General features: G+C 61.9%; 2 protein-coding genes across 2 annotated transcripts in view; both read left to right on the top strand.

The window, feature by feature from the left end:
* Window positions 1–13,555, top strand: part of LOC137149443 (IgGFc-binding protein-like) — a 45,687-nt gene extending 32,132 nt beyond the window's left edge. The window contains exons 13-23 of the mRNA XM_067542959.1: window positions 520–719; window positions 3,653–4,045; window positions 5,629–5,915; window positions 6,614–6,879; window positions 7,603–7,722; window positions 8,463–8,647; window positions 9,852–10,015; window positions 10,882–11,130; window positions 11,494–11,656; window positions 12,278–12,377; window positions 12,943–13,555. Of these exons, the coding sequence (XP_067399060.1) occupies window positions 520–719; window positions 3,653–4,045; window positions 5,629–5,915; window positions 6,614–6,879; window positions 7,603–7,722; window positions 8,463–8,647; window positions 9,852–10,015; window positions 10,882–11,130; window positions 11,494–11,656; window positions 12,278–12,377; window positions 12,943–13,034 (2,219 nt within the window). The 3' untranslated portion in view covers window positions 13,035–13,555. The remainder of the gene's footprint in view (window positions 1–519; window positions 720–3,652; window positions 4,046–5,628; window positions 5,916–6,613; window positions 6,880–7,602; window positions 7,723–8,462; window positions 8,648–9,851; window positions 10,016–10,881; window positions 11,131–11,493; window positions 11,657–12,277; window positions 12,378–12,942) is intronic.
* A 5,101-nt stretch (window positions 13,556–18,656) lies between these two features.
* Window positions 18,657–25,651, top strand: FXYD3 (FXYD domain containing ion transport regulator 3). Its single transcript, XM_067542912.1, has 8 exons — window positions 18,657–18,750; window positions 22,912–22,972; window positions 23,263–23,298; window positions 23,652–23,675; window positions 24,084–24,158; window positions 24,584–24,620; window positions 24,842–24,879; window positions 25,175–25,651. The coding sequence occupies exons 2-8, from the start codon at window positions 22,933–22,935 to the stop codon at window positions 25,192–25,194; spliced, it is 270 nt and encodes an 89-aa protein (XP_067399013.1). The 5' UTR covers window positions 18,657–18,750; window positions 22,912–22,932; the 3' UTR covers window positions 25,195–25,651.
* The last annotated feature ends 231 nt before the right edge of the window (window positions 25,652–25,882 follow it).

Here is a 25,882-nt window from a genome sequence, read left to right as displayed (position 1 = left end):
CTCACAGCAGCCAGGGAGACCCTAGTTGAGGAAGAGAACAAGGAAAGAGAGAGAGGGAGCGAGAGCACACACTTCTCCTCTCCAGCATTCTGCATGGGAGGCTTCACATTTATCAGCCACCCACGTCAGCAGTTGCTACAAAAGATGGAGCCCACAGACAGCCCCCTGGTGGGAATCTCAGCAGGTGAGGGTCGATTTCTCACCAGGGTGTTGCCTTGGCACCTTGCGGTGGTGGGTAGGAGGAAAACGGGAGGCTTCTTTTGTATCAACGAGCTGGTTCAGCCCTCTGGCTGGTAGATGTCTAACAAAGTTCTCACGCTCTGTTCTAGTGGCTTTGCTCACTGGTTTATTCTCCAGTAAACATCCTGAACTGGCCAGGATGTCAGACCCTCAACCCCCTTGTGTGAATTCTGGCCTCTCCAACTGGTACCTCTTCACATTTTGTTCTGAAAACTCCAAGCGCTTCTCCCCGGGATTAACACTGAATTATTTCTCTTCCTGCTCCTTCCTCTTTGCTAGACCCAGGCTGTCCGGCAAACAGTCACTACAAGCTCTGCGAGCCACCTTGCCAGGACTCCTGTGCACACAGCTTGATCCGGGCTCACTGCAGCTCTCTCTGCACTGAAGGCTGTTTCTGTAACACCGGGTACCTGCGCAGCGGGGCCAGCTGTGTTCCAGAGAAGCAGTGTGGCTGCATGAGCAAAGGTCTGCACTACCCGGTGAGTTTCCTAGCAGTCGCTTTCCTCCTTCCAGCGGGCTGAGGAGAGCTGGCTGGAAACATCTTGGCGAAAGAGTTTTCCATCAGAAAACACATTTTTGCCTTTTTTTGATCAAAATCAAAATGTTTTGCGGGGACATGTCGATTTGCACTGTATTGGTTACTTTGTCATTTGGTTCAGTTCACTTTGACGTATATTCAAATATTAATTTGAACGTCATCCTGTTTATAGTCTTTGATGTGATCCAAACATTGTGTTAAATGTATTATAACGTTTTGATGTGATCTAAATGTTACCAGATTTGCTTGTCACCTTGAGGTATACTCATTTATTAGGGTTACCTTCCTGGATGGGGGGTGTGATTCTAGGGGTGTAATTCTATTAATGTACTGCTTGTGTTACTTTTGTGTTCATATGGCTACAAGTCCCCTCCCAATGGAGTTATCCTGCAGGACCTAAGGTTTTCAGGGCTGGGTTCCTCCAGCCCCAGATTCAAATAAACCCCCCACAGATACACACACACACACACACACATTCTAGATTAACCGAGTGCGTCTGAGTGGTCAGGACTATTAGCATTCTCAGCTGATCCCTTATACATCCCTGAACTCAGCAGGCTGGTGACACAGCACTTTCAGTGGCCACCCTTATATGCCCCTTTGCCACGCACCAGAATAGAGCGCACTTCTTGAGCAGGCTGGGTCCAAACAGCACTTTTCAGCTGCACCCTTATTTGCCCCTGGACTCCATAGACTAGGTAAAGCAGCACTTCTCAGTCGCCTCTTTTATATGCCCCTTTACAATTGTTCTAGCAGTAACCCCCTCGATGAGCAAACCCCATAGGATTTTTAAGCACTCCAGGGATCTTTGGCTTAGGTAAAAGAAGCGTGGCTGCAGAGCAATATAGGGAAGCCAAGAACACAAAGGAGTAAAATAAACTTTGGAGAGAGAGACTGGCAACCAGCTTGATTATAACAGCTATTTTATTGCTAGGTATATAAAACTTATGATACTAATAGTAATACCATATAAGGAGAGAAAACAATCAAATGTTTATAATACTACACAATTACAGCTTGGGGTATTGGAGAAAGCTAGCCCTGGTTTGATTACAAAAGTAGAAAATTATACCTGGACTAAGAGAGAGAGAGAGAGTGTTGGGGGAAGGGGAAATGGGGGGGTCTCACCACTCCATGCAGCTCAGAGGTTCCCAGGAGACAGGCTGGTCAGCTTAGGGTCTGGAGGTGCTTGAGACAGGCAGAGTCGCCAGCAGGATCAGTCAGGAAGAGGGGAAGTTCCGGTGGAACTGATGCAGAATTTGGATCCAGGCTTCAGAACAAAAGTTTGAACTTGGGTAGGGGTTTTTGTAGGCACCAGGTTTGTTTATGGGTAAACAATGTCTCAAGGAACTATCCCAGAGTGGTTTTCTTTATGCTGGACAAAAGGAGCTGATCATTCCTGGCTATGGACAATGTTCCTTGAGGGAGCTCACAATGCAACCAGGATTCAGTGTTTTGCATATCAATAACTAGAACGGTCTGATAACTGCGGAGCTGGATGTGCACAGGTGTGAGTTCATTTACATCAAGAGCAGAAGTCTCCCATCATGTAGTGCATCCCTGCTTTGCCAATCCCAGAGTTCAGTGCGTGTTCCATCTTCGATGTAGATGAGGCTTCTGTAATTGAGATGCCTCCTTTTTACATCTTTGATGTAGATGAGGCGAGGGGCATTGTCTTAATCTTCTTCCACTACCTTTTCATATTGAGATGCCTTTGGTTTCTGGTTCAAGCAGGCTTTGGTTTCTGGTTCAAACAGGGGCTGCGGGGGGGATTCAGGTGAACCAGAGAAAGAGTAGGGGTTTTGCGCCCTGGTTCCCCAGAACACAGAGCTGCCAGGTGACATAAACAAAACGTTCTTACCTTAGTGAAACAGAACAATTTGTCATGATCTTAAACAAAACGTTTTGATGATTCCAAATCCATTTTTCTGGAATTTTCATTCTGCAGGAAATTTTTAGCTTTTATTTCAGTTCGGACTGAAAACTAAGTTCAAAATGTTGGACGTTTGCATGGAACAGAAATCCTGTTTTCTGACCAGCTCTGCCACTGAGCCCTGTGGAGGTGTCGAATTGACAAGGAAAGCAGCAGAGGCTGGGATAAACTCTGTGCTAAGCCCAGCACGACTTCACTCGCTTCTTGCCCACTTCAATTTCATCACCAGATCTTTTAACCAAGGGATAGAGCCTACATCTGCATGGCCTAAGCTCACCCTTTTGGAGCAGTGGGATTCCATGAGTACCGGGGTCAGCCTCCTCCCATGCACCCCCTCGTGGCCTAGGGTCACGCGGCAGGCATCCTGCCTCAGTTTCCCCTCGTAGACGGTTCCAATACAACTTCCCTTCAGGCTTTTGCTTGGTCAAAAATGCCCCTCCTTGGGGGCCAGGTTTATTAATGTAAGGAAACCCTACAAATAAAACTCAAAATCCCAAACCGAGTCCATTGCTAAGTGCACACAACGTAAGGTTTTTCCTCTTCCCCCCAGGCCTTCCTGTGCGGGACCTTTGCAGCTTCTCTCCTGCTTGGTCAGAGTCTCTCCCAGGCTTCCCTGCTAGGAGCAACTCCCCTGGTCTTGCTTGCAGGAGCCTTTCCTCGCTCTCGGCAGACCCGCCCACAGCTCCCTGACCTTCCCCCTTCACTTCAGCCACTGCTGCCCTTTCTAGGGAGTTACCCAATTCACCCCAGGTGGGGTTCATTCTGTTGCCGGGGCTGGCGAGCTCCAGCCCGTAAGGAGTGAGCCACCCTCTTACTTACAGCACCTTTCCGGATTGGGACCCAATCCGTGACTTACGATGCTGGGTCTTTCCCTTCGTTCCAGCCACGCTTCCTTCTGCAATTACGCTCCACTGACTGGCTTCTGTCTGTTCCCCCTGCAGGTTGGGGACCGGATCTGGCTGTCTGGTTGCCATGAGAGGTGCAGCTGTGACAGCAATTTTGATTTCCGTTGCGTCCCGGCCAGCTGCAACCCAGGCCAGCAGTGCGCGGTGAAGGATGGGAAGTTGGGCTGCCAGAGCTATCTGACCACCTGCACGGTGACGGGGGACCCTCACTACTTCACCTTCGATGGGGCTGTGGCGCATTTCCAGGGCACGTGCGCCTACGAGATCTCCCACACCTGCAACGCCTCCCTCGGCTTCTCCTTCCGGGTGGTGGCCGCAAACAGGCGCCGCAGGAATCCCCGGGTCTCCTTCGTGTCCCAGGTGGACGTCTGGCTTGGGAGAGGGGATCTGAACGTTCACGTCGTCCTCGGGGACAGCAAGGCTGCTGAGGTGAGCGTGGAGACATTTGAAAGGATCCCGATAACCCTCCTGAGAGTGGGAGACCAGTCCCAAAAAGCCTGACCCCAGCACACACCCTGCTAAGGAACGCTGCTCCCCAGGGGATCCCAGGCCCAGGGAGTCCCCTTCCCACCTGCTCCATTAGTGAGCCACACAGGTAAATAACTCAATCACCTTCTTTAAAGCGAGGAACTTGGCAAGACCTGGGCGGCTGTTCTCAAACCCTGGGGCCTCTGACCTGCTCCCCCCGTGCCTGGTTAGTCGTCGGGGTCCCCACTCTCCTGCCTGACAAGGCATCTGTATCTCCTCGTGTCGCTGCCCTGCCATTGCGGGGCCTCGGGCACTGGTGCGCCTCGGCCCCTCGCGTTCCCCGTCCGTTGCGTGGAGCAGTCGCGTCTCTTTCAGGTCTCATTTGCTCTGGTCTCTTTCCATTGCTGGGGTAGTGGGCAGGTGCCAGTGAGATCTCGGAGGTCAGACAGGGATCCAGGGGTCCCTTTGGCCTTAAACTCGGTGACTTTCTAAGCACAATTTGCTAATCGGGTGGCTGGGCTCAGGCGTGCATTGGATTATACTGGATTACCGAGGGTTACCCACGGCAACGTCGCTCTAGTGGGAGCCGCCATGTTGCAAAATAGCACCCAAGCGGCCGAGCCCGCCTTGGCACCGCTCTGACTCGTGTGTGGCACGGTCCGGAGCACTGCAATAAACTGAGCCTCTCCACGAATTCATTCCTGGTGCATTGTGGGGGAATGTGTCTGTCCTGCCTAGGCAGGGCCGAGGGGGAGGTTGGGAAGGCGTTGGTGGAGGAGCGGCACTGAAGTGACACTAGCTGGCGTCCAGACTACAGGGTGGTTGTGTTAGCAGCTGATGAGTTGCAGGGTCCCCCCATGGGGTGGGGGGTAAAGGTACACTTTACTGGGGCCCGGAGGACCTGGGGGGCCTGGCCCAGGCTGCAACCCCCATTACCATGAGGAAAAAAATGTTCATGGCTCATGAGATTGTACGTCTGGGAGGAGGGATTGTGGTGTGTGTGGGTGGGAGGGGGCCCGTGTTACAAGTTTGTCCTGGGCCTGAAAAAGTTATGCTTGGGGCCTGCTGAGTTGTGCCCACTCCAGTTTTGGCTTCTGCCCCCGCTCAGGCCAGCCAACGTGAGGTAAAAGCGCCACCAGCCTCGAGTGTGGGGTCTGCGTGCAGCCAGGACTCCACTCGGGAGTCAGAATGTGCGTTAGCTCTGCAGTGAAGCCGGCTCTGAGGGCAGAGACTGTTCTGTTGCCCTGTGTTGTACATCTCCAAGCACAGAGGGGTCCTGGCCTGTGACTGGGGCTCAAAGGCACTCCCACAATGTAACTGAACAGTAGACGGGAAATCAGCTTTCACGGCCTCATCCTAGAACCTGTTGATCATCTCTGCTTCCCAGCCCCCTCTCAAAACCCAGCCCTAATGGCTCGGTGCACCCCAGGCTGTCACAAACTTGACCACAGAGGGCGAGGTGACGGACACATACCCAAGGGAATTGCACCTACTGGGTGGGGTCCCAGGCACCACTCGCTGCGCTGACTCCTCTGCTCTTTCAGGTTAACGGGAAGAGGGTGAGCCTGCCGCATGCCCTGGGCCCTCTGGGCAGCGTGTCCAGGATCAGAAACCTGGTGACCATAAAGACCCCAGCCAACGTGGAGATCCAGTTCAACGGCCGCCATACTTTGTTCGTCCGCGTGGGCCCAGAGTATCGGCAGCAGCTGTGCGGGATGTGTGGGAACTTCAATGGCGATCGCAGGGATGATAAAGTCCTACCCAGCGGGGAGAGAGCCCGGAACGACGCAGAGTTCGGGAACGCCTGGAAGTCTGAGCCCAGCCCGGCCAGGTTTGTGGGATCCTGACAGGTCTGCGGGATCTCTGAGGATGTTTAGTAGCCAGTGTTTACCAGAGAAATTGACCCAGGCTTTGTGTTGGGATAGATCATTGTAGGGGTGAAAACTGCTGGACTGGGCTGGGAGGCAGAGCTCCCAAATTGGACTCTGGAATTTGGCAGTGATCATGGGACAGCTGCTTGGTGACCCTTGTGTGAGGTGTGTTTGGGTCTCAGGCCTGTTCCTAGTACGGTGAGCGGATGAATGAAGCGAGGGGGAGGAAATGGGTGAACGGATGAATGGAGCAGGGTTGGGGGTAGAGAGATGGTGACAAACTGTTATTCAATTAATTTTTCAAACTAACATTTCCTGTTTGCTTCACTGTAGGTTGAGGGCAGGCCCTGTGTGTGTGCGTGTTGTGACAGGCTCCGCTTGCCCCAGCCCTACCTCTCGTCCAAGTCCCATCCCCTCACCTACCCAGAAGCACGCTGGGCCTCATTTAGTTGTGCGCGTGAGAAATCACAAGCGGGAGCGGCCCTGGGAGACCCGCAGCAGGCTGGCACAGTGCATGTTATGGGGATGCAACGCTTCATACTGAGCTCAGATGTTCCCCTGCTGGGACCAGGCGGGGGTCAGACACTCCCTGGGTGATTCAGAGAGAGCCACTCCCTTTGCCCCGCTGTGGGTACTGCTAACTTCCCTTTTGTTCCAGCTGTTTGGATGACACCGACCCCCCGGCGCCCTGCAGCGACCCCCTGGAGTTTGAAGAACTCTGTGGGACCCTTACTGACCAATCTGGACCCTTTGCCGAGTGCCACTGGCACGTGGACCCTGCCCTGTTTTACTCCTCCTGCCTGTACGACATGTGCCACTATGGGACGGCCAACGGGATGCTGTGCACAGCCATCGCCTCCTACGAAGAGCTGTGCAGCCTTCAGAAGATCCGCGTTGGCGCGTGGAGACCAGCTGCGCAGTGCCGTAAGCACCAGTCCTACCTGCGGGCCTGGGGCGTGAGCGCCGGGTTGGGGAATTAGGGAGTGTGAGGCGCTGGCACTACTGAGATTGAGCCTGAAATCTTGGAGGAGCCATAAAGCCAAAGCCCTGATTGCCCATCGTCGTTGAAACCCCTTTGGGGGGAATCCACTGTCCTGGTCAAATCCCCATCTGTGTATTTACATGCTTCCTCCTTCATTCTCAAATGAGGATTCTCCCTGACTTCCTGCCACAAAATACCATGCAGTGTTTCTGTAGGCTGTCATATAGCTGCTGCACCTCACCCTAGGGGTGGCTGCATTTCAGCACTACGTAAGCACTCCCTGTGCAGTATTTCTGCCGTCCCACCCCTGAACTGGCAGAATAGCCCTGTGCAGTGTTGCTCTGTGGCTGTTAGCTTGCTGTTGTGTCCCATCCCAGAAGTGGCCACGCTTTAGCTGCAGTGAGCTGTTCCGGTGCTGTATGGCTGTTAAATCACGGCCTGCGTCCAGCCCAGAGGGGGCTGTGTTCCCGTGTGAGGCGAGGGAACTCTGTGTAATTTTGCAAAGTGCTTTTTGGTACATTGAACTGGAAAGGCTCAAGAAATGTACAGGTTTCTTTTTGAAATCCAGGGGATTGGGTAGACCAGAGAGCAGCTGCTGGTACAGTCAATAGGTCGGCTGGAGCGAGTCCCTCCATGCTGCTACTAAACTCGGATTTACTCTGCAGCTGTGAGCGACCCGTGTGTCGGTCTGGCCTGCGGGGAGAATGAGTGGTGCGGAGAGCAGGCAGGGAGATGGGGCTGTTACTGCTATGGAGACTCGGAGCCCATCCAAGTGGCTGGCTACGGTAAAGAGTCATTTCTGAACCCTTCCACTCAGTCCCTGTTTCCTTTGTGGCTCGAGGCATGGAATTCTCTTGTTGATTTGCAAGGGAAACGCCCCCTTCTGGGCTATGTCTGCCGTGAATGCCTTGGCTCTGTGTCCTGGTGGCAGTAGTGGGATAGCAGATTTGGTGAGAGCCAGGGACAAGGAGCTGGGCACAGGGTTATTCTGGGAAAAAAGTTGGCAATGAAGATGACCCTGGGCTTTAATTCTGGCTCAGGCACCAGCTCCCCGTGTGTCTCCTAAATGCCCCGAGCCTTTGTCATCCCTGTCGAAAAATTGGGTAAAAGGCCAGGCTGCTCCTAGGTGCTGGGGAAATGGGGCCTCCAGATTCATATTGAGAGCCAGCTGTCTCCCACTGCAACCTCCGTCAGCTGCCTGCTCTGTCTCTGCCTCCAAGCCGCACCCTAGCCAGTAGGGGTCTGACAGTAGGGCCCAGGATGTGCCTGGCCTCTCAGCTGAAAGCTCTCCAAGCCTGGGGCAGGAAGGCCGGGGGATGGGGGGTGGGGGGCGAGATGGGGAATGGACACCAGGCACATGGAGTGGAAAGAAGCCCAGTGTCTCTTCTTGTCCCATGGGCTTGCAGCTCTGCAGTGCGGGTCGTCTCTGCCTGGCACGCCAGAAACACGGGCACAACCCCACTCCTGGACAGGCTGTGGGAGGTAGAGGCTGTGCTGCTCCAGTGATCGCTCACTCCCCTTTCAGACTATCAGCTGACGTGTGGCGGTGGCAACAGCTCGGTGTCCCTGTCCCGCTGCCTGCTCTTCACCGATGGCTTCCCCATGGAGGCCCTGCACCTGGCCGACCCCAGCTGCACCGGCAGCCTGGTCGGGGAGAGACTTGTCTTCTACCTCGACAGCACGCAACACAGCTGCGGGACCACGGTGACGGTGAGGGGGGGGCTGCACCTGGGGATTGGTCTCAGCCAACGCGGCCACGTGCGTGCCCAACGCACGGCCACCAACACGCGGCCACGTGCGTGCCCACGCACCCCGACCAACACACGGCCACGTGCACGCCCAACGCACGGCTACCGACACATGGCCACGTGCACGCCCAACGCACAGCCACCAACACACGGCCACGTGCACACCCAACGCACGGCTACCGACACACGGCCACGTGCACGCCCAACGCACGGCTACCGACACACGGCCACGTGCACGCCCAACGTACAGCCACCAACACGTGGCCACGTGCGTGCCCACGCACCCCGACCAACACACGGCCACGTGCATGCCCAACGCACGGCTACCAACACATGCCCACGTGCACGCCCACACACCCCGACCAATACACGGCCACGTGCACGCCCAACACACGGCCACCAACACACGGCCACGTGCGTGCCCACGCTCACTAGCATATGCACCAGCATACAGCCGTGTGCACACCCACCCACATGCTCCTACCAGCACATGGCCATGTGAACATACACTAGCACCCAGCCACGCACACACCCACGCACCCCTATCAACACAAGGCCATGTGCACACACACCAACACACGAGCAGGCATACACCCATCTGTTCCTACCAACAAACGGCCACATGAAAACACACCAGCACACAGCCACGTGCGCACCCCCACCCCCAACACAGCCACACGCACCCCGCCCCACACGACCATGTGCACATCTCTGCCGACGCACTGCCTCCTGCACACACACACACACACACGCTGCCCTGTGTGCACACACACGCAAACCTCCGTGAACTTCCACCTGCCGAGACTCCCCTACACACTGTCCCAGCCCTGCGAGGTGTCCCACGAGTGCCTCCATGAGGACACGCGGCTACAGACGATCACGAAGCAAGCACATCTGCGAACATGCGCCCACCCGCTCCTCCCATGCCCCAGCCGCATCCCCCTGCAGGCCAACAGTCCCTCAGCGGACAGATCCGAGGGAGAGCAGGGCGGTGACAAGTGACGGGTCCTGTGCCAGAGAGGGGTGCGCCCGGGGCCGTGGGGCTGGGCCAGGGGTGCCCTGCTGTGGCGGGAAGGGGAGCTCTGCCCCGGCAGCCGTGGGGTGGATCCTGGGCGCGGAGAGACTCAGCTCTCACCACTGCTGCTGCTTCTGTGCCCCCCTCCCAGGTCAACGCCACCCACGCCACCTACTCCAACCAGGTGCAAGGCCGTGTGGGCAACACCTACGGAGGAGTGATCAGCCGGGACAGGCTCCTCTTCCTGCACTTCTCCTGCGCCCACCCGCTGAGCAACAACCGGTCCCTCCCCATGGCCGTCCAGCCCATCCAGGAGTGAGTAGGGCTGCGGGAGCCAGCAGGAGACAGGGCGCCACTCCTCGGTGCCATCTGCTGCTGCTAATCTCTGGAGCCCCTGCAGTCCTCTGCTGTAGGACCCTTCCTGAACCAGCGAGCTCCCAGAGCACCTGGCCGTCAGTGCCCCGTCTCGCTGCCCCCCGGGCTGCTCCTGTCACACTGCTACCAAGGATTCCTGTGGCCTCCTCTCCCTGCCTTGCACCGCCCTGGTTCCCGCGATCTCAGGGTTCAGCCCACCTTGCAACGGGCCGGTTCCTGCAACCCCGGGGTCCCGCCCACCTTGCGCCGGTTCCCATGACACCTGGGCCCCACCCACTTTGCACTGTGCCAGTTCCTTCAACCCCTGGGTCCCCCCACCTTGTGCCGCGTCAGTTCCCGCAACCCCTGAACCCCTTGCACCGCACCATTATCCCTGAGTCCACCAGTCTTGCGCCCACCATTCCTGTGACCCCACCTGCTTGGAACCGCACCATTCCTGGGCTCCTAAGTCCCACGTCCCCTGGCACCACCCTGGTTCACACGCCCCCTTGTTCCCATGCCCCTTGCTCTGTGCTGGTTCCTGTGACCTCCGGTTCCCACCTCTCCTAGCACCTGGCTGATTCCCATGTAGCCCTTGCACCAGGCTGGTTCCTGCAACGCCTTGTTTCCCTGCCCCTTTGCACCATGTTGTTTCCGTTTGCACCACGCTGGTTCCTGCCCCGTTCCTTGCAGCTCCTGGCACTTCATCAGTTCCCACAGCCCCTTAATGTTGCCTTTGCCCACTGGTGCCCCTAATGCCCACATTAATTGTCCGCTCCTGCCCCCATAGAGCGTTACATCTCTTCTGTTCTCACCTCCTTCGATAGTGTCGTTAACACAACCCTCCCCTCCGGCCAAGGGAGCTACATGACCACCATGGTCCTCTACCAGGACCCCCGCTACCGCAAACCCTTCACCCAGAGCCCCGTCCCACTCACTGTCAACCAGAGGGTCTACGTGGGCATCAGCATTTCGGGGTTGGACCCCAGCCTTTTCGTGCTGACTTTGTCATCATGCTGGGCCACTCCGGACCGAGACCCTTCGTCCAGTATCCGATGGGATCTCATCATCAGCCAGTAAGCAGCCGGCCCTTGTACTACACACCACCTAGCTGGGAGGGGAGTTAGGGGCAAGAGGGATGGAGTCATGGGGCTGGGAGCCAGAACCCCTGGGTTCTATCCCTGGCTCTGGGAGGGCAGTGATGTCTAGTGGTTAGAGTGAGGTGTGCAGGGATGGGACTGGGAGCCAAGACTTCTGGGTTCTGTCCCCAGCTCTGAGAGGGCAGTGGGGCCTAGTGGGGGGAGGAGGGGAGCTTGGAGTCTGGACCCTGGGGTTCTAACCCTGCCTGGGTGGGGAGGAAGCTGCAGTAGCCAAGGCGAGAGGAGACATAGACTGGCTAACAGTGTCTAACCTGCTGTTTATTGCTGCCCCTCACCCAGGTGCCCCAGCCTGCAAGATGGCACGGTGACGATTGAGGAGGACGGCGTTTCCACCATCGGCCGCTTCTCCTTCAACGTCTTCCAGTTCATCCCAGAATTGGAGCTGGTGTACCTGCACTGCCGCGTCCGGCTCTGCAGCCCCCAGGCGGCTACCTGCACCGCGGTGAGCATGGGGCCAGAGGAGCCCAGTTGGCCAGGAGCCAGGGGCAGTGGGACCTCCCACTCCACACTAGAGAGGGGATCTGCTCTGAGACCTCTTGGGAAACCTAAGTGACTGACTGGCAGCAGCCTCCCTTCCTGCTGGCTGGATGCAGGGCAGCCCTGGATGGGCAAGAGGCCGTGCTCTCAGCCTGGTCCATGTGCAGCACCACGAGAGAGATCCCGGCCAGGGCCATGCCCAGACGTGGGGCTGAGTGTGACAGTGGAAACCCTCTAGGCCCTGGTTGTGGGGGAGCAGCTCCTGCCAGGTCCTCGTCTGGTAGGATGGGGCCTGCAGTGCATCCCCGTGCCGGGTGAGCCATCCCCGTGCAGCCATGCAGCTGTTCCCCAGCTGTCCCTTCCCAGCAGTGGCTGCATCCCCGTCGCTGTTTCCCGTCTGCCTCACCCCAGAGATGACGGCCTCTCAGTCCCGTGCGGCGTGGCCACGTGGCTGGGACCCAGCGGCCCCTCCCCAGAGCCCTGTGCGGTTCTGACTGTGCGGAAAAGCTGCAGTGCCAACGAGCCGAGGTGCCGCCGCGCCGGGTGACTCCGGAGTGCCATCTACGGCTCTGCTCTCCTCTTGCAGCGCTGCGCCAGGCCGGGCTCGGCCACGCCGGGCAGGAAGCCTCCGTCGGGGGTCGTGTCCGCTGGCCCTTTCCTGAAGTACGACGAAGTTGCTGACCAAGGTGATTTGCACCCAGGACTGGCTCTGGTGCAGCCGGGTGCCATCTGGGTTGGATGCTCAGGGTCTCCAGCTGAGTGCCAGGGCCAGCTGGCCAGTGATCTTAGCTGCAGTCCCCGGAAGCAGCAGTAGAGGGCAGGGGACACATGCTCTGGGCATCCCTGCGCCAGCCTTTTAGCCCTGAGATCAGAGCAGGGGTCAGCCCCCATTTACCCAGGTGTGGAACCGACTGCGCGGCTGGTCTCTGCTCCAGAGAGCTCCCCGTGCTGGCAGGAGAGAGGGGAGTGACCAGTCTGGGGGTTGAGAGGCGCTGGCAGAGCTTCGGGTGCGGGGAGCCCAGGGCTGGGCTAGCAGAGGCTGCGGTTTGGGAGTGAGGGAGTCCGCCCCCGGGCCAAGCGCCATACGGGCCTGGCTTTTCCCCTCTCTCTGATCCACTTCCCCTCCCTGGTCACCATTGCTCTTGCTGGGGACCCAGCACCGGGGCGGCGGGGGGGGCTCTGCCCCTCACAGCGTCCCCCACTTCCCCCCAGTGGGGAGGGGAGGTGACATCTCTGCCTCTCTCTTTGCAGGTCTGCAGCTGGCCAGCGGGAGCCCTCGACCGCCCACCGGCTGGCTACTGCTGCTCAGCGCCTCCCCCCTGCTCCTGGCCAGAGCCCCCTGAGCCAGGGCCCGGGGCGGGGCCTGGGCTGGGGTTTCCTATAGGGACCCCCACCCCCCTGCAGAGCAGGCTGCCAAGGGGAACCCGGGTGCAAGGCCCCCACCAGCACTGGCAGGGCGGGTGAGGGTGGGCATGGGGTGGCCAGTCAGCCAGTCAGCGCTCTGGGAAGCGGAGCTGGGCTGGAGGCGTGAACCCTGCGGTTCGTATGCCCCTCCTCCCCTGCCCCCCCCCATCCCCCAGCACCCCCACGGCGGCAGGGCCACACACACCCGGTGTGGCCCTTGGGGGCCACTCCCCCCCCCCACAGTGGGCAGGGTGTCAATTCCAAGCAGGTAAAGGGGGAGCCTGGAAGAACCAAGGGACTCCGCGTGGCCCCCCCACCTGCCTGCTGGGGCGGAGTAGGAGGGGGTGGAGAGGTCTCGCCTCCCGCTATGGCACCAGGCAAATAAAGTGACTGTGGAGAATCCCCGGGCTGTGACTAATAGCGCGGCACTGCCACAACGGCGGGGCCTGGCTCAGGGGAGAGGGGGCGAAATCGCCCTGGGCCCGGGGGCTGGTGGTTCTATCCCCCGGGCTCCGTTTGTGGCTCTGGGAGGAGAGTGGAGTCTAGTGGTTAATGTGGCCAACACACCTGCCCGCCGGGCACCCTACGACAACACACCTGCCCGCCGGGCACCCTACGACCACGCCAGGGGCACATCTGTACACGCTCGTGCTCCACACTCTCCATTTCCTCGCCCTCGTGTCCCGCCCTGACACTAAGAGGCGGGACCTTTCGCCACCCGTGGAGGGTGAGGAATCCCGGGGCCCGGTCTCTATTCCACCTTGGTTCCACGGCCCTCCAGGGATATCAACTGGCGGCTCCTTCATGCAGCCGTGAGCGCAGGTGTGTATCTGGCCGGATTCACCCCCCTCCCGATACCTGCCCTTTCTGCGGCGCGAGGGAGACCCTGGCACCCCTGGACCTGGAGTGCTCCAGGCTGTTCCGGCTGCACTTCTCCCCGCACCTGTTCCTGTACGCGCACCCCGTCCGTGGCCCCACAAAGCCGTGGGACCTCCTCATCGACCTCCTCCTAACGCTGGCCATGGTGGCCATTTACAAGCCCAGGGAGAGGAGGTTGGTGGCGGGGGGGCTATTTCCGTTCCTCCAGCCTGTCACGTATCCGGGCAGAGTTCCTCTGGGCCGCGTCACTGGCTCCTTAGACGTCTCTGCGGAGCAGCGGGCGCTGTCCGGGGTTCTCGACTTGCGTCCCCTTCTGCTTCCCTCCGTTTGACCCTTTGACCTTCACGCCTGCTCCCGCTTTTTTAATTTGTTGTCCCCCGATTTTAGCTGAGTCCCGGGCTCAGTGGCTCCCCCCTCAGGCTGGGGGAGGGGCTTTTAGCCGTCCCAGCCCATTCCCAAATAGTAGCAAATGATGACAAACCTGCCTGTCTCAGCAGCCCCCCCCCAGCCCGTAACAACCCCACCTGTGCCGCCCTACGGTGCCCGACCCCTGCAGGTGCAGCCTACACTACCAAACCAGCGCCTGTATCGCCAGGCTCCCCCCGGCCCCCATGACACACGGGGGTGCAGAGCCTGTGTAACGGACAACCCCCTCGTTCAGCAGCCCCCCCAGTCCCAGGAACCCAGCGGCCGGCCTGGTCCCCCGGCTCGAGTTCCCTTCATCCAGGGAAGTGGCAGCAATAACTGGGAAACACTGGGGCTGGGAGGGTCGCTTGGCCCGAGGCCTGTGTGCGTGAGCTGGGCCGGGAGCCCAGCCCCTGGGGACAGGCGGGGAGGGAGGCAGCTCGTGCTGAGGCCTTGACCAAGAGCTGGGGGTTTACAGGGGGGTCTGTGTCAGGCCCAGCAACCCCCCACCACTCCCAGTGGCTGGGGGAGGGGGCGAGGTCCCCACAGGCATGGGGAGTCGGGCAGGGGCAGGCCAGGTTTATCCCCCAGTGCAGGGGGTCGAGGCTCCGGTGCCACCCGTGCCTCTGCTCTCCCCCCATAGAACCAGTGCCCTCCGGAAAGGGCTTAGCACCCAGGCAGCCCACGGGCCCCCCATGCCAGGGGATCGGGGCCGCGCCTCCCCCGCCGCGCTCTGCTGAGCAAAGCTCTGGCCAGGCTCCCAGCTCCCGCCCACCGATCCGGCTCCACCGGCCAACAGCTGGGCCCACGTTCCCGGCCCCCATGCACAAGCCCGGCCAGCTGGAACCTGGTACCGGAGAGGGGTGGGAACGCACAGCTGTGCTGGTGCTCCTCACTCCTGACCCCCAGCCCCCCCCCCCCAGCTCTATCAATGCCTCACAAACCCTGCTGTCCCAGCCCTGCGCTCCCCCCATACCCACACACACTGCCCTGCCCATGCCCCAACTCTGACCCTACCCCTCTGCATGTCCCCGTGTTAGGACCTGAACATCTTTTACAGCTGCTAATTCCAGCTACCTAGAAGGGGAAACAGGCACGAAGGGGCTAAGATCTGCCCAGTATGACACTGAGTCGAAGTCTATGGCGGGAACAGAACTCGCATGCCTCCCCCTCTCCAACCAACCAGATCCCTCGTCCCTCCCAGAGCCGGGACAGAACCCAGGAGTCCTGGCTTCCAGGCCCCCTGTTTTGAACACCACCAACTGCCCCATCCCTTTTTCTATGCAGTGCCCATGTGGCAGGAAGGCCACGAGCTGTCCCCAGAGCAGGCACAGGGGGGTGAAGGACGGGGGGTGGGGGTGGCAGTGCAGCGCTTGGCCCCTTGGGCTCTCCCTGACACGGGGGCAGAGGCATCAGTTGCCCCAGCATCTCCCCTCCGCCTGGGGAAAGCCCCATGGCTGGGGGGGTGAGGGGCCGGGGCAGGGGGGGAGAACTGGGGTAGTGTCCCCCCAGCTGGAGGCAGAGCACTAAAAGGATAGAACCCAGGGATCCTTCCCCCCCCCCCCCCCTGCACTCTAACCACTAGACACCACTCCCCTCCCTGCGTCTTCCAGTCTAGATACCTAACTGGTTGCCATGTCCCTTCCCGAGGGAGGTGGATGGGGCTCAGAGAGGGCAGAGCAGAGCCCTGGAGGGGCTCCTCTGGGGTGGGGAAGGCAGAGTCGCTCGCCATGAAGCAGCCCAGTCCCTGGTAACACGGGGTCCAGCTGGTGGAACGGGACCCGCCCTCCGGGAGCCAGGCAGAGACCCACTGAGCTCAGAGCAAAACCACGGGCCATGCACATAAGCCAACCAGCCCCCCCCAAGCCTGCCCTGCCCTGTTCTCCTGGGGGCTGGCGGCTCTGTGTGGGGCAGGAGCAGGCCTGGGCAGGGAGGGGCTCCACATTGTTGCTGGGTTTTATCATCGGCTCCCAGAGTTTCCTGTGGAGGCAGAACAAAGGCTGGGCTGGAGCTTCCCGCTGCCCCGCCGGCCCGGCCTTCAATGGAGCCTTGTGCGGCCGCCAGCGCCGGACAATGGGAACTCTGTGTGCTGCCGGGCGGGGGCCGGGGCCGGGCAGAAAGCAGCGTGTACTGGGGACAGGCAGGGTTCCCCAGCGCCCCCCTGCAGGAATCCTGCTCCCCTTCCCCCCCACAGCCCAGCCCCCCCCTGCAAGGCCCTGGCCCGCCCCCCGTACCCTAGCGGCAGACCCCCCTGCCCCCCCCCCCCCCCCCAGCAAACACATCCACCCACCAGGGAGGCAGGATAGTGGGGGAGCCTGTTAGGGAGCTGTGTCACGCCCCACAGCTCCCCTCAGTCCCGACCCACAGCCCTGCCCTGAACCCCCCCCCCCCCCGCGCTGCCCAGTGCTTCCAGAGACTGCAGGCGGCCTGGCGACCGGGGCGGGGTCTGAGGGTCCCTGTCATGCCTGGTTTTACAGTACGCTGCTGAAAGGAAGCAACTTAGGGGGTGCAAGTCAATGTTGTGGCATCCAGCCAGGCCCCAAGCGTGAGGGAGGCCGAAGGCCCAGCCCAGCTCCTGTCCCCTAGTGGGGCGGCAGCGGGAGCCTGGAGGCGGTTCTGCTCTGATCTCTCCTCCTTCCCCTCCCCAGGCCTCTGCCTTTAAATGTCGAGCTGTTCTCACAATGCAGAGCCAGGCAGGGCAGCCAGGGCCTGGCACCGCGCCCCAAATTCCTGCAGGCACCATGCAAGCCCCATTGTGCTTCCCCGAGGGACTGGCACCAGCCCCACTGCCCCGGCCATCAGATGCAGCAAAGGGGCCCCAAACGGGCCTTAAGGCAGCCAAGCCGGTGGAGAGGCAGAGACTGGCTGGTGGCTTCCACTGAACGATTGCATGAGCAGGGACTGCTTGCCCGGTGCTGGAATGCAGCTACTTCTGGGGTGGAGCAGCTGGGGAACAGTCACACATAACACCACAGAAATTCAGATCAGGAAGTGAAGAATCCAGCTGCAGCTGACAGTGATTTGCACAAGCTGCAGTTTAGACATGACAGATACACTGCCTGGGATGTTCCCTCTCCAGTGTCACAGAGCGCCCTGGCCGAGCCCTTGCCCCACTGCCTGCAGCACAGCACCCCCAGCAATTCTCCCCTGTCCACTCCCCACTGCACTGTGCCCCCTAGCGATCCCCCGCCCCACTCCCCACAACACTGCGCCCCATGCTGAGCCCCCAGCCAAGCCCCCGCCCCGCTCCCTGCATCATAGCAGACCCTGCGGAGACCCAGCCCTCTCCCCACAGCACCGCGCCCCTGCTGAGCCTGGGTTCTCCCGCCAGCTGTGGAAGGGGAGTTGGGATCTTGTGCTTAGAGCCAGGACTCCAGAGGCCCCGGCTCTAACCACTAGACCCTAATGCCCTGCCCTGAGCTGGGCAAAGATCCCAGCTGATGATCCGTCCCATCCACACCTGGTCCTGGCGTTAACGTGGACAGGGCTCCCCAGCCCTGCTTGCCGGCACCCCTGTGGCAGGGCTGGAGGGGCCGGTCATCGGCTCTTGAACCTGTCCCCGCGCCAGCTGCAGTACTGGCCCTCCCTCTTTATCTCAGGGGGCCAGCCCGTGCCAGGGCTTGCGTTGCCGGGCGACGTCAACATCCGGGAACGGCCGATACGGAGCTGGGAGGGGATGTCCTGGATATACAGACAAGGGACCCACTCCCGGCTCTGGCCTCCTTGGCTGCGAGCCTCTCACTCACGACCCACGGCCCCTGCCAGCCCAGCCCTGCCAGTGCCCCTCATTCCTGACCCACAGGCCCCACCAGTCCCCTGCGGCTGGGACCCCTCCCTCCTAACCCGCAGCCCGTGAATCCCTCACTCAATGCCGACTTCCAGCACAGGGCACAATCCATTGCCCGCAATCTCCCGGGAACGTAGGTTACAACCCAGGAGATCAGGCTCCCAGCCCCCCTCCCCCAGCCCCCACTCTCCTCCCAAAGCTGTGGAGAGAACCCAGGAGTCCTGGCTCCCTCTCGGACACTTCTGCAGCACCGCCACACAAGAGGGGGCCACCCAAATGCCTCCAAACTCATCTCCCTGGTGCCCGGATCCCTCGGGTCTGCCTGATCCCTCCCGCGGTGCCAAAATCCCGCCTGTGCTGGTCCCAGCCTCCTAGGTGCCTCGGGCCCCTCGCTGGCTGAGGCCGGGCCAGGAATCCAGGCCCAACCCTCCCTCTCGCAGGCAGCCAGACCTGTCCCCACCTGCCTGGGTGTGGTCTGGGCCCTGCTCTATTTAACCCAGGGAGCCAGGTACAGCAGCCAGCCAGGTAGAGGGTGACTGGGTGAGCGCTGCTGTCTGGGGGCTGGTGTCTCTGCTCTGCCCTGGGTAAGTTGCCTGGGGCAGCCCTAGCCGGCCCGGTGGGGCTGGGGGGGGCAGCAGTGGGGTGTGGGATCCCCGGCTGGCGTGGAGCCACCGCCTGTCTCTGTGCTGCAGGGGGGCAGGATAGACTCTGGGCCTTGGTGCTCAGTTTGTCCGTGTGTGGGGCAGGCGGCCCTGGGAGCGAGCGGGGGGGGGGGGGAACGTAAGCACCTGGCCCCCTGAGTTCTGTTCCTGGCTCGGCTGCCAGCCTTCCGTTGCTGGCCTTGCTCTGTGCCTCAGTTTCCCCATCTGTAAAGCGGGGAGGATAATCTGCCCTCTGGCTAGTTAAAAGGCTATGGGAGGGATGCTGGGGGGTCCCTGATCTGGGGCGGGAGGGGAGGAGGCTGTGCAGTGACTGGGAGGGTAGCGCATGGGGGTCTGTGTTTGGAGGGGGCCTGTGATGTGGGGGGTCTGTGTGGTTTGTGGGGGAGATGGCGCAATTGAGGGGGGAGGGTGTCTGTGGTGCATGGCAGGATGGGGGGGCTGATCAGGTGAGGAGTCTGTGTAGTGTCTGGGGCGGGGCCTTGGTGGAGGGGTGCAGTACTTCCCATTAAGTCCTCAGAAAATCCTGCAGTTTGGGGGGCTGCTTCTCCCCTTTCCAATGACTGTCCCGGGCTCCGGGAGCCAGGGTTACTCTGAAGGTATTAAAATCCCTGAGTAACAAGCCCCCCCCCCTCCTCCACCCCAGAGCCCAGCACCAGGTGCCAGCACACTGGGATCTTGGCACGCGAGCAGCTGGCGCTGGGGTAGATGGCAGCGTTCCAGTGACACCCCCTCCCCCCCCCCTGGGCAAGGCCAGACTCGCAAACAGGTCACTGAGTCGCCTGGGCCTTCTCCCCTTCGGCCACCCAGCTACAGCCAGCAATGGGGAGAGAACCCAGGTCCCCTGCTCTGACCACTAGACTCCACTTCCCTCCCAGAGCTGGGGAGAGAACCCAGGCGTCCTGGCTCCCAGCTCCCCTGCTCTGACCACTAGATCCCACTCCCCTCCCAGAGCCAGGGCTGAATCATGCGGGGGGGGGGGGGGGGAACCCTTTGCTGCCCTGGGCATCTGTGGGGCAGGCAGGGCAGAAAGAGGGAGCCCCCCCAGAGGTTGTTTTCTGTCGGCTGAACCCTGGCCCGGCTCGCCCCGCGCAACGGGCTTGGCCAGCCCCGCTGAGGCCCCGGGCTGGGGAGCAGCCCTGACTGTGGAATCTGCCTGGGCCTCCTGCCTGCTCCCAGAGCCCCAGCAGGGAGGGATCATCCTATCCCGGGGGCGATCTCAGGGGTGGATTTAGTGGGTGAGAGTGTGGGGCGGGGGTTGGGAGCCAGGACGCCTGGGTTCCCATTCCCAGCTCTGGGAGGGGAGTGGGGACTAGCAGGTTGGGAGGGGGCTGGGAGCCAGGACGCCTGGGTTCTATCCCCTGCTCTGAGAGGACAGTGGGGTCTAGCGGGTTTGGGGGGGCTGGGAGCCAGGACGCCTAGATTCCACCCCGTTCCGGGCGGGGAGGAGATAGCTGAGTGCAGCAGCCTGGTTGTCCGCTCCCACTCAGCCTGTGTCTGCTGGGCTGCGGCCGGTGGATGAAACCAGACAAATCCAGTCTAGCCCGAGAGGATCCGCTTGGCCTGGGGAGGCAAATTCACCTTTGGCACGACGGCTGCAGGGGTTGGGCGGCTTCTCCCTCTCTTGGAGACAGGGTGGCCTAGTGGGTGGCTTGGAGTGAGTTCTGGCCCTTCCCTGTGCCTCAGTTTCCCCAGCTGTACTTGGGGATCATGACACTGGCCTGCTCTGAGCCCTACTGATGCGAAGCGCTCAGTGGGGACCAGGGGCCAGCCTGGGCATCTGGGACTTGCATCCCTGGGATGTCCCGCTGGGGTGAGCCGGCCGGGGGAGGTCAGTGGCCCAGCCCTCCACTCCGGGGCAGAGCCAAACCCTGGTCCTGCGGCACCCTCATCCGTGGGCTGAGTCGGCCGAATCCTGGCCCCGTTTGGGGGCTTAGCCTATCTTCTCTTCAGGGTAACCCCCTGGTGCTTCCCCCACATCCTAATGGGAAGGACCCCATCCCTGGCCACAGCTCAACCGGCTGGGACAGCCCCCCCGGCAGAGTGGGTGGGGTTAAGGATGAGGGGGCGGGGCTAATGGCAGTTCTTCAGCCAGGCATCCCCCTGGCTCTGGCAGGGGCAGGGTGGGGTGGGCAAGCTGGTCTCTGGGGCAGCAGAGTGAAGGGGCCCTGGGTGCCTGGTTTGGGTGGGGTCTTGAGTTGGCTGAGCCCCCGCTCCCCACCCCGGAGCTGGAGGAGCAGCTCCCCTCGCTGTCGGCAGTATGAGCCTCTTTTCCTCCATATGGCGTCAGGCACTAATCAGCCTGGGCTGCAGCTGCCACCCCTTGGACCCGTGCCCAGCTGTGATGGGGGTTGGGGTTACCCCTAGGAGGGGAGAGACACCCCCCCCTTCCCATCTGAGCGCGGGGGACATCGGCCCAAGGGCCACCCCGAGCGGGGAATTGCAGAGGGGAGGATGCTGACCAAGGGACGCTCAGCGAGACAGTACCACAGCCAGGCTGGATCTTAGGTGTCCTGGCTCCCCGCCCAGCCCCCTGCTCTAACCACTAGCCCCCACACCCCTCCCAGAGCCGGGGAGAGAATCCAGGAGTCCTGGTCCAGCCCTGGCTGAGTTCCCGACCGGACGGTCTCTGGCCTCTTGTATTGGCCCCAACCCTTGGATCTCACTGGGTCCGAGCTGTGTCCGGCCTGCCACCCTGCGAGGGTTGTGGGGCTCTGAGCCCAGGGCTGCCTCTCCCCTGTACCTGACTCGCTGCCCCCACTCTGGGCGCTCTGGGATGCAGGTATGTCCTCTGGGGGCCAGGCACCCATGGTAGGAAGGGACACAGGTTTGCCCCTTTGCCAGGACTCCGGCTCTGCGGGAAATCTGCCTCCGCTCCACCCCCCGAACAGGCAGCCAAGTTCTGCTTCAAAAGCAGGGGGGGGAAATCTGGGTTTTCCCCCAAAATGAAATGCCCCAGAAGCCGTGGTTTGGGGTCCGGCTGGGGGGGCCTGGCTTAGCCAGCTGAGCCCCGTGGCTCTCAGGAAGGTCCCCTGCGCGCGGCTATGACTGGCGTCCCCCAACCTTCGCCGGGTTACGAACGCTGCTCTTCGCATCAGCCCGGTTGGATTCGATTTCCCTCTGCCCGCCCCCTCTCCCCCCGCCCCCCCCCCCCATCCAAACCGTGGGGCCTGAGTCTGGTAAGAAAACCCCAGCCGGTCCCTTTGGAGGCCGCAGGATGACGGGGCCGCGGCCGGGGACATGGAAATGCGAGCCTGGCCCGGGAAGTCCGGCGACGTGGGGGCGATACCTGCAGGGATTGGGGGGTGCGTAGCGGTGCTGGCAGGCCCCAGACCAGCGCCCCCTAGAGGGGAAAAGCCCCGTGCCCCACCCCCAAGCAGCCGGTCCCTACCCTGGGACTGGATGGGCCTGGAGCATCCCAGATTTAGGCAGGCCGGTGAGCCGAGCCTCCGGTGCCCACCCCTCCGGTGAGCTGGGGGGCCTGGTCAGTGGCCTTTGGGGGTCCCAGTCCCTCTAGCGCCCCCTCCTGGCCATGGCCCCCCCTTGCCGCGAGCCAGTCTGACAGCCCTGGCTGGGGGAACTCCCCGCGTCGCAGCCTGGCAGTTGCTGGGCTCAGGACAGTTAACAGCTGAGGAGTCCTGCCCCGTTGCCGGACACCCCATTCTCTGCCACAGGCCAGCTCACGGAGCCCGCCTGGAGCCGGCCAGGCAGGGACTGTCGCCAAACCCAGGGATCTCGTCCGTCCCTCCCCCCCCCGGATCCACCAACGGACCCCCCAGGGTCCGACCCCCAGCCCCAGCGCTGGGAACAGGCAGAGCTGACGCTGGGGGGAGAGCGAGCGCCTTCAATCTCCAGTACGAGCCATGATCTCTGGGGGGGGGCCAGCTCCCACCCGGTGGGGCCTTCTCCTCTAGGGGGCGCTGACTCCCATCTGTCCCCAGGGAGGGGTGGGAATGAAACCCAGGGGGTCCAGGAAGGTGTGGTTTGAACTCCCTGTTCGGGGCGGGGAGTGAGGTCTGGGAGGGACCCAGGAGTCCTGGGGCCAGCCCCGTCTCGGCTCTAACTGCCCCGTCTCTCGCTGTGCAGGGTCCCGCGCCCGGTTCCACGATGCAGCCAGTCGCCACCGGCCTCCTGCTGCTCTTGGCAGGTGAGAAATGGGGGCTCCCCACAGCTGGAAGAGGTGGGGGCCCCCCACGGCCACGCTGCCACCCTGCTCCCCCCAGCGGCCACCCTGGGTGAAGCCGGGACAGGAGTAGCCGGGAGATCCCCTTCACCCCACGGCCACACTCCCACTCCGCTCCCCACAGTGCCCCTCTTCCCCCCCAGGAGGGGCTGGGGCAGGAGTAGCCTGGAGCTTCCCCCCCCCCCAGGGCCAAGCTCCTGCCCCGCTTCCCACAGCGCCCCCTGCTGGGTGTCCAATGCTGTTTTCTCTTTCAGCGGCGTTCCCTGTCCTGAAGGCTGAAAGCTCTGCAGGTGAGTTCGCCCTCCGCTTTCCTGCTGCCGGCCTGGCCCCAAGCCGCCCTGGGGGGCGCGAGTCCAATCTGCCGTGGGAGGGAGCAGAGCACACTCGCTGTGTGTGGGGGGAGGGGGTATTTCAACCTGGGCTGTCACTCCTCCGGCGGGGCAGGAAGGGCGAGGGGTCTGGGGGAAGTGGAGCAGCTGGGGCAAGGATACCAGCCTGGAGGGGTCTAAGGAACCCAGGCGTCCTGTTACCCAGCCCCGGCCCTGCTCTAACCACTAGATCCCACTCCCCACCCAGCGCTGGGGCAGAACCCAGGCGTCCTGGCCATGTCACCCTAATTGTCTCTTTTTCTGCCCCACGCCAGCTCCAGCGAGCCCCTTCGACTATGGTGAGTGCCGCTACTGCCATCCCCCTCCGCTGGCGTCTCCCCCGGGGGCAGATCCGTGCTGGCTGAGCCTGGCCCAGGGAGGCGCTAGATCGGCCGAGCCAGTCCCTTGCCTCCCCCCCCACCATGGGGCACTGGGAAGCAGCCTTGTCTGGGCTGTGGGAAGCTCCCAGTGGAACAAAGGGGGAGGGGGTAGGATGGGGTGGGAGGGTTTTGGGGATCTGCTCATGGGGCTCTGGGGGTGGGAGGGATTTGGGGGGGATGTATGGTTGGGTGAAGGGTCGGGGAATGTGGTGTTGGGTGGGGGGGTCTGATGGGGTCTGGGAGGATGGGGGTGGGGTCTGCAGCAGAAGGAGCTGGTTTTGGGGGGTCCCCCCAGGCTGGGGTCTGATGGCTTCTCTCTCCCCGCAGACTGGTACGGCCTGCGGGTCGGGGGACTGATCTTCGCTGGCATCCTCTGTACCCTGGGAATCATCGTGCTGCTGAGTGAGTGGGGGAGGGAGGCAGGGCCCTGGGGGAGGGTCTCAGCACCCCGCGGGGTGAGGGGCGGATGCAGGGGGTGGGTCCCAGTGCCCTGGGAAGGTAGGTGGGGGGTCTCTCAGCACTGGGAGGGGCATCCCAGTGTCCTTTGGGTGGGTGTGGGTATCCCAGCACCCAATGGAGATCAGCGAATGGGGGGTCCCAGCTCCCTGGGATAGATGGGGGGGGGGGGTCTCTGTGCCCTGGGGGCGTTCGGCGGCAGGAGGCATGGGGACATCCTGGCGCTTGAGGAGATTTGGGGGAGAGGGGTCTGCACGGAGCGTCCGTGTCACTAGCTGTGTGGGGGGGCAGTGACACTCTTGGCTTGGGGGTCGCTGCCCCTCCCTCCCCAGGTTTATGTCTAACCCCTCCCCCCACTGCTTTGTTCCTAGGTGGAAAATGCAAATGCAAATTCAACCGCAAAGCCAGGTAGGGATGGGGTGTATGGGGGGGGTGGGGGGGTCACAGTGTGGAGGGGATACATGCTGTTGGGGGGGGTGCATTGGGGAGACAGCAGTGGTGAGGCAGTGAGGAGGGGGATATGGTGTGTGTGTGTGGGGGGATCATGCTGGGGCATTGGGGAGTTATAGTAGAAGGGGGGGGTCCTACTCCCTGTGACCCTAACCCTTCTCTCTCTTCCCCCTCCCCAGCCGACGGCCGAGCGAATCCCCCCACCTCATCACCCCGGGTAAGTCCCGCAGTCCCCCCCCCCCCACGCCTTCTGGCCAGCCTAGGGAGCATGTTTTGGAGTCTGGGAGTGGGGGGACTCTGAACCTGTCACCCAGACCCTGTCGGGGCCTGCCCCTACCCTGCCCAGTGTCTTCCCTAGTGGCTATGGGGAGAGAGGGGGTCACAGCCCCACAATGGGGACTGGGCCCTAGAGGGGGCTAGTGGGTCACGTGTCCCCCCTCCAGCTCTGCGTTCGGGTCCCATGCTCCTTTGTAAGTGGGTCTGTTCACACCCCCCCCCCCATCTCTCCGCAGGAAGCGCCAGTAACTGCTGAGCCAGGACCTGTGCCCCTCGGCTGGGACGTCCCCCCCCCCCACCCCCCCGCGCCCCCCCCCGTCACTATCTGGCCCCTGGCTGGGGGAGGAGAAGTTTTTTAACTGAACGTTTTACTCCCTGGAATAAAGTCTCCAGACTTTGAACCTCTGAGTGGGTCACGGGGGGGGGCCCTTTCCCCTCTAGGGGGTGCCAGCTCACATCCACGCGGGGGGGGCTGGGGCCCTCTCCCCTCTGGGGGGCGCCGGCTGCGGTGCAGGGCAGGCCCGGGCTGCTGAGGGGCAGGTAACCGCTGGCAGCCCCCCGGAAAGCTCCCGGTGCCTCCCATGGGGCAGACCCCGCCGTGTCCCGTGAAAGCCTGTTGCCGTGGCCAGCTCTTGCGGAAGCCCCGGCCCATGGCACGTGGCACTAGCTGTGGGCTAGCTTGCACGGATCCCGCTAGACGGAGGGGCACGGGCTGGCCCCTGCCACTCAAACCCCCGAGGGAGCCCTCACAGCTTTCCTGGCAGCAGAAACAGACCCTGCGTAAGGCCTGACCCCAGTCACAGCACCTGCCTGCGGCCCCCTCCTTTCTCCCCAGCCCGCAGCGGAGGCATTGAACCTGCTCGTCCCCCTCCCTGCCCCCCGTCTGCCTGCACTTATGGGGCTGAAGGGGGGAAGTGAGGCCGCGATCCTTCCCCGAACGCTGC

Source organism: Emydura macquarii, unplaced genomic scaffold (genome assembly GCF_026122565.2).
Source record: "Emydura macquarii macquarii isolate MOO-44397 ecotype Brisbane River unplaced genomic scaffold, CSIRO-AGI_Emac_v2 contig_746, whole genome shotgun sequence".
Taxonomy (NCBI): domain Eukaryota; kingdom Metazoa; phylum Chordata; order Testudines; family Chelidae; genus Emydura; species Emydura macquarii.
The sequence above is the reverse complement of the archived record's forward strand: the minus strand, read 5'-3'. Positions and strand labels throughout refer to the sequence as shown.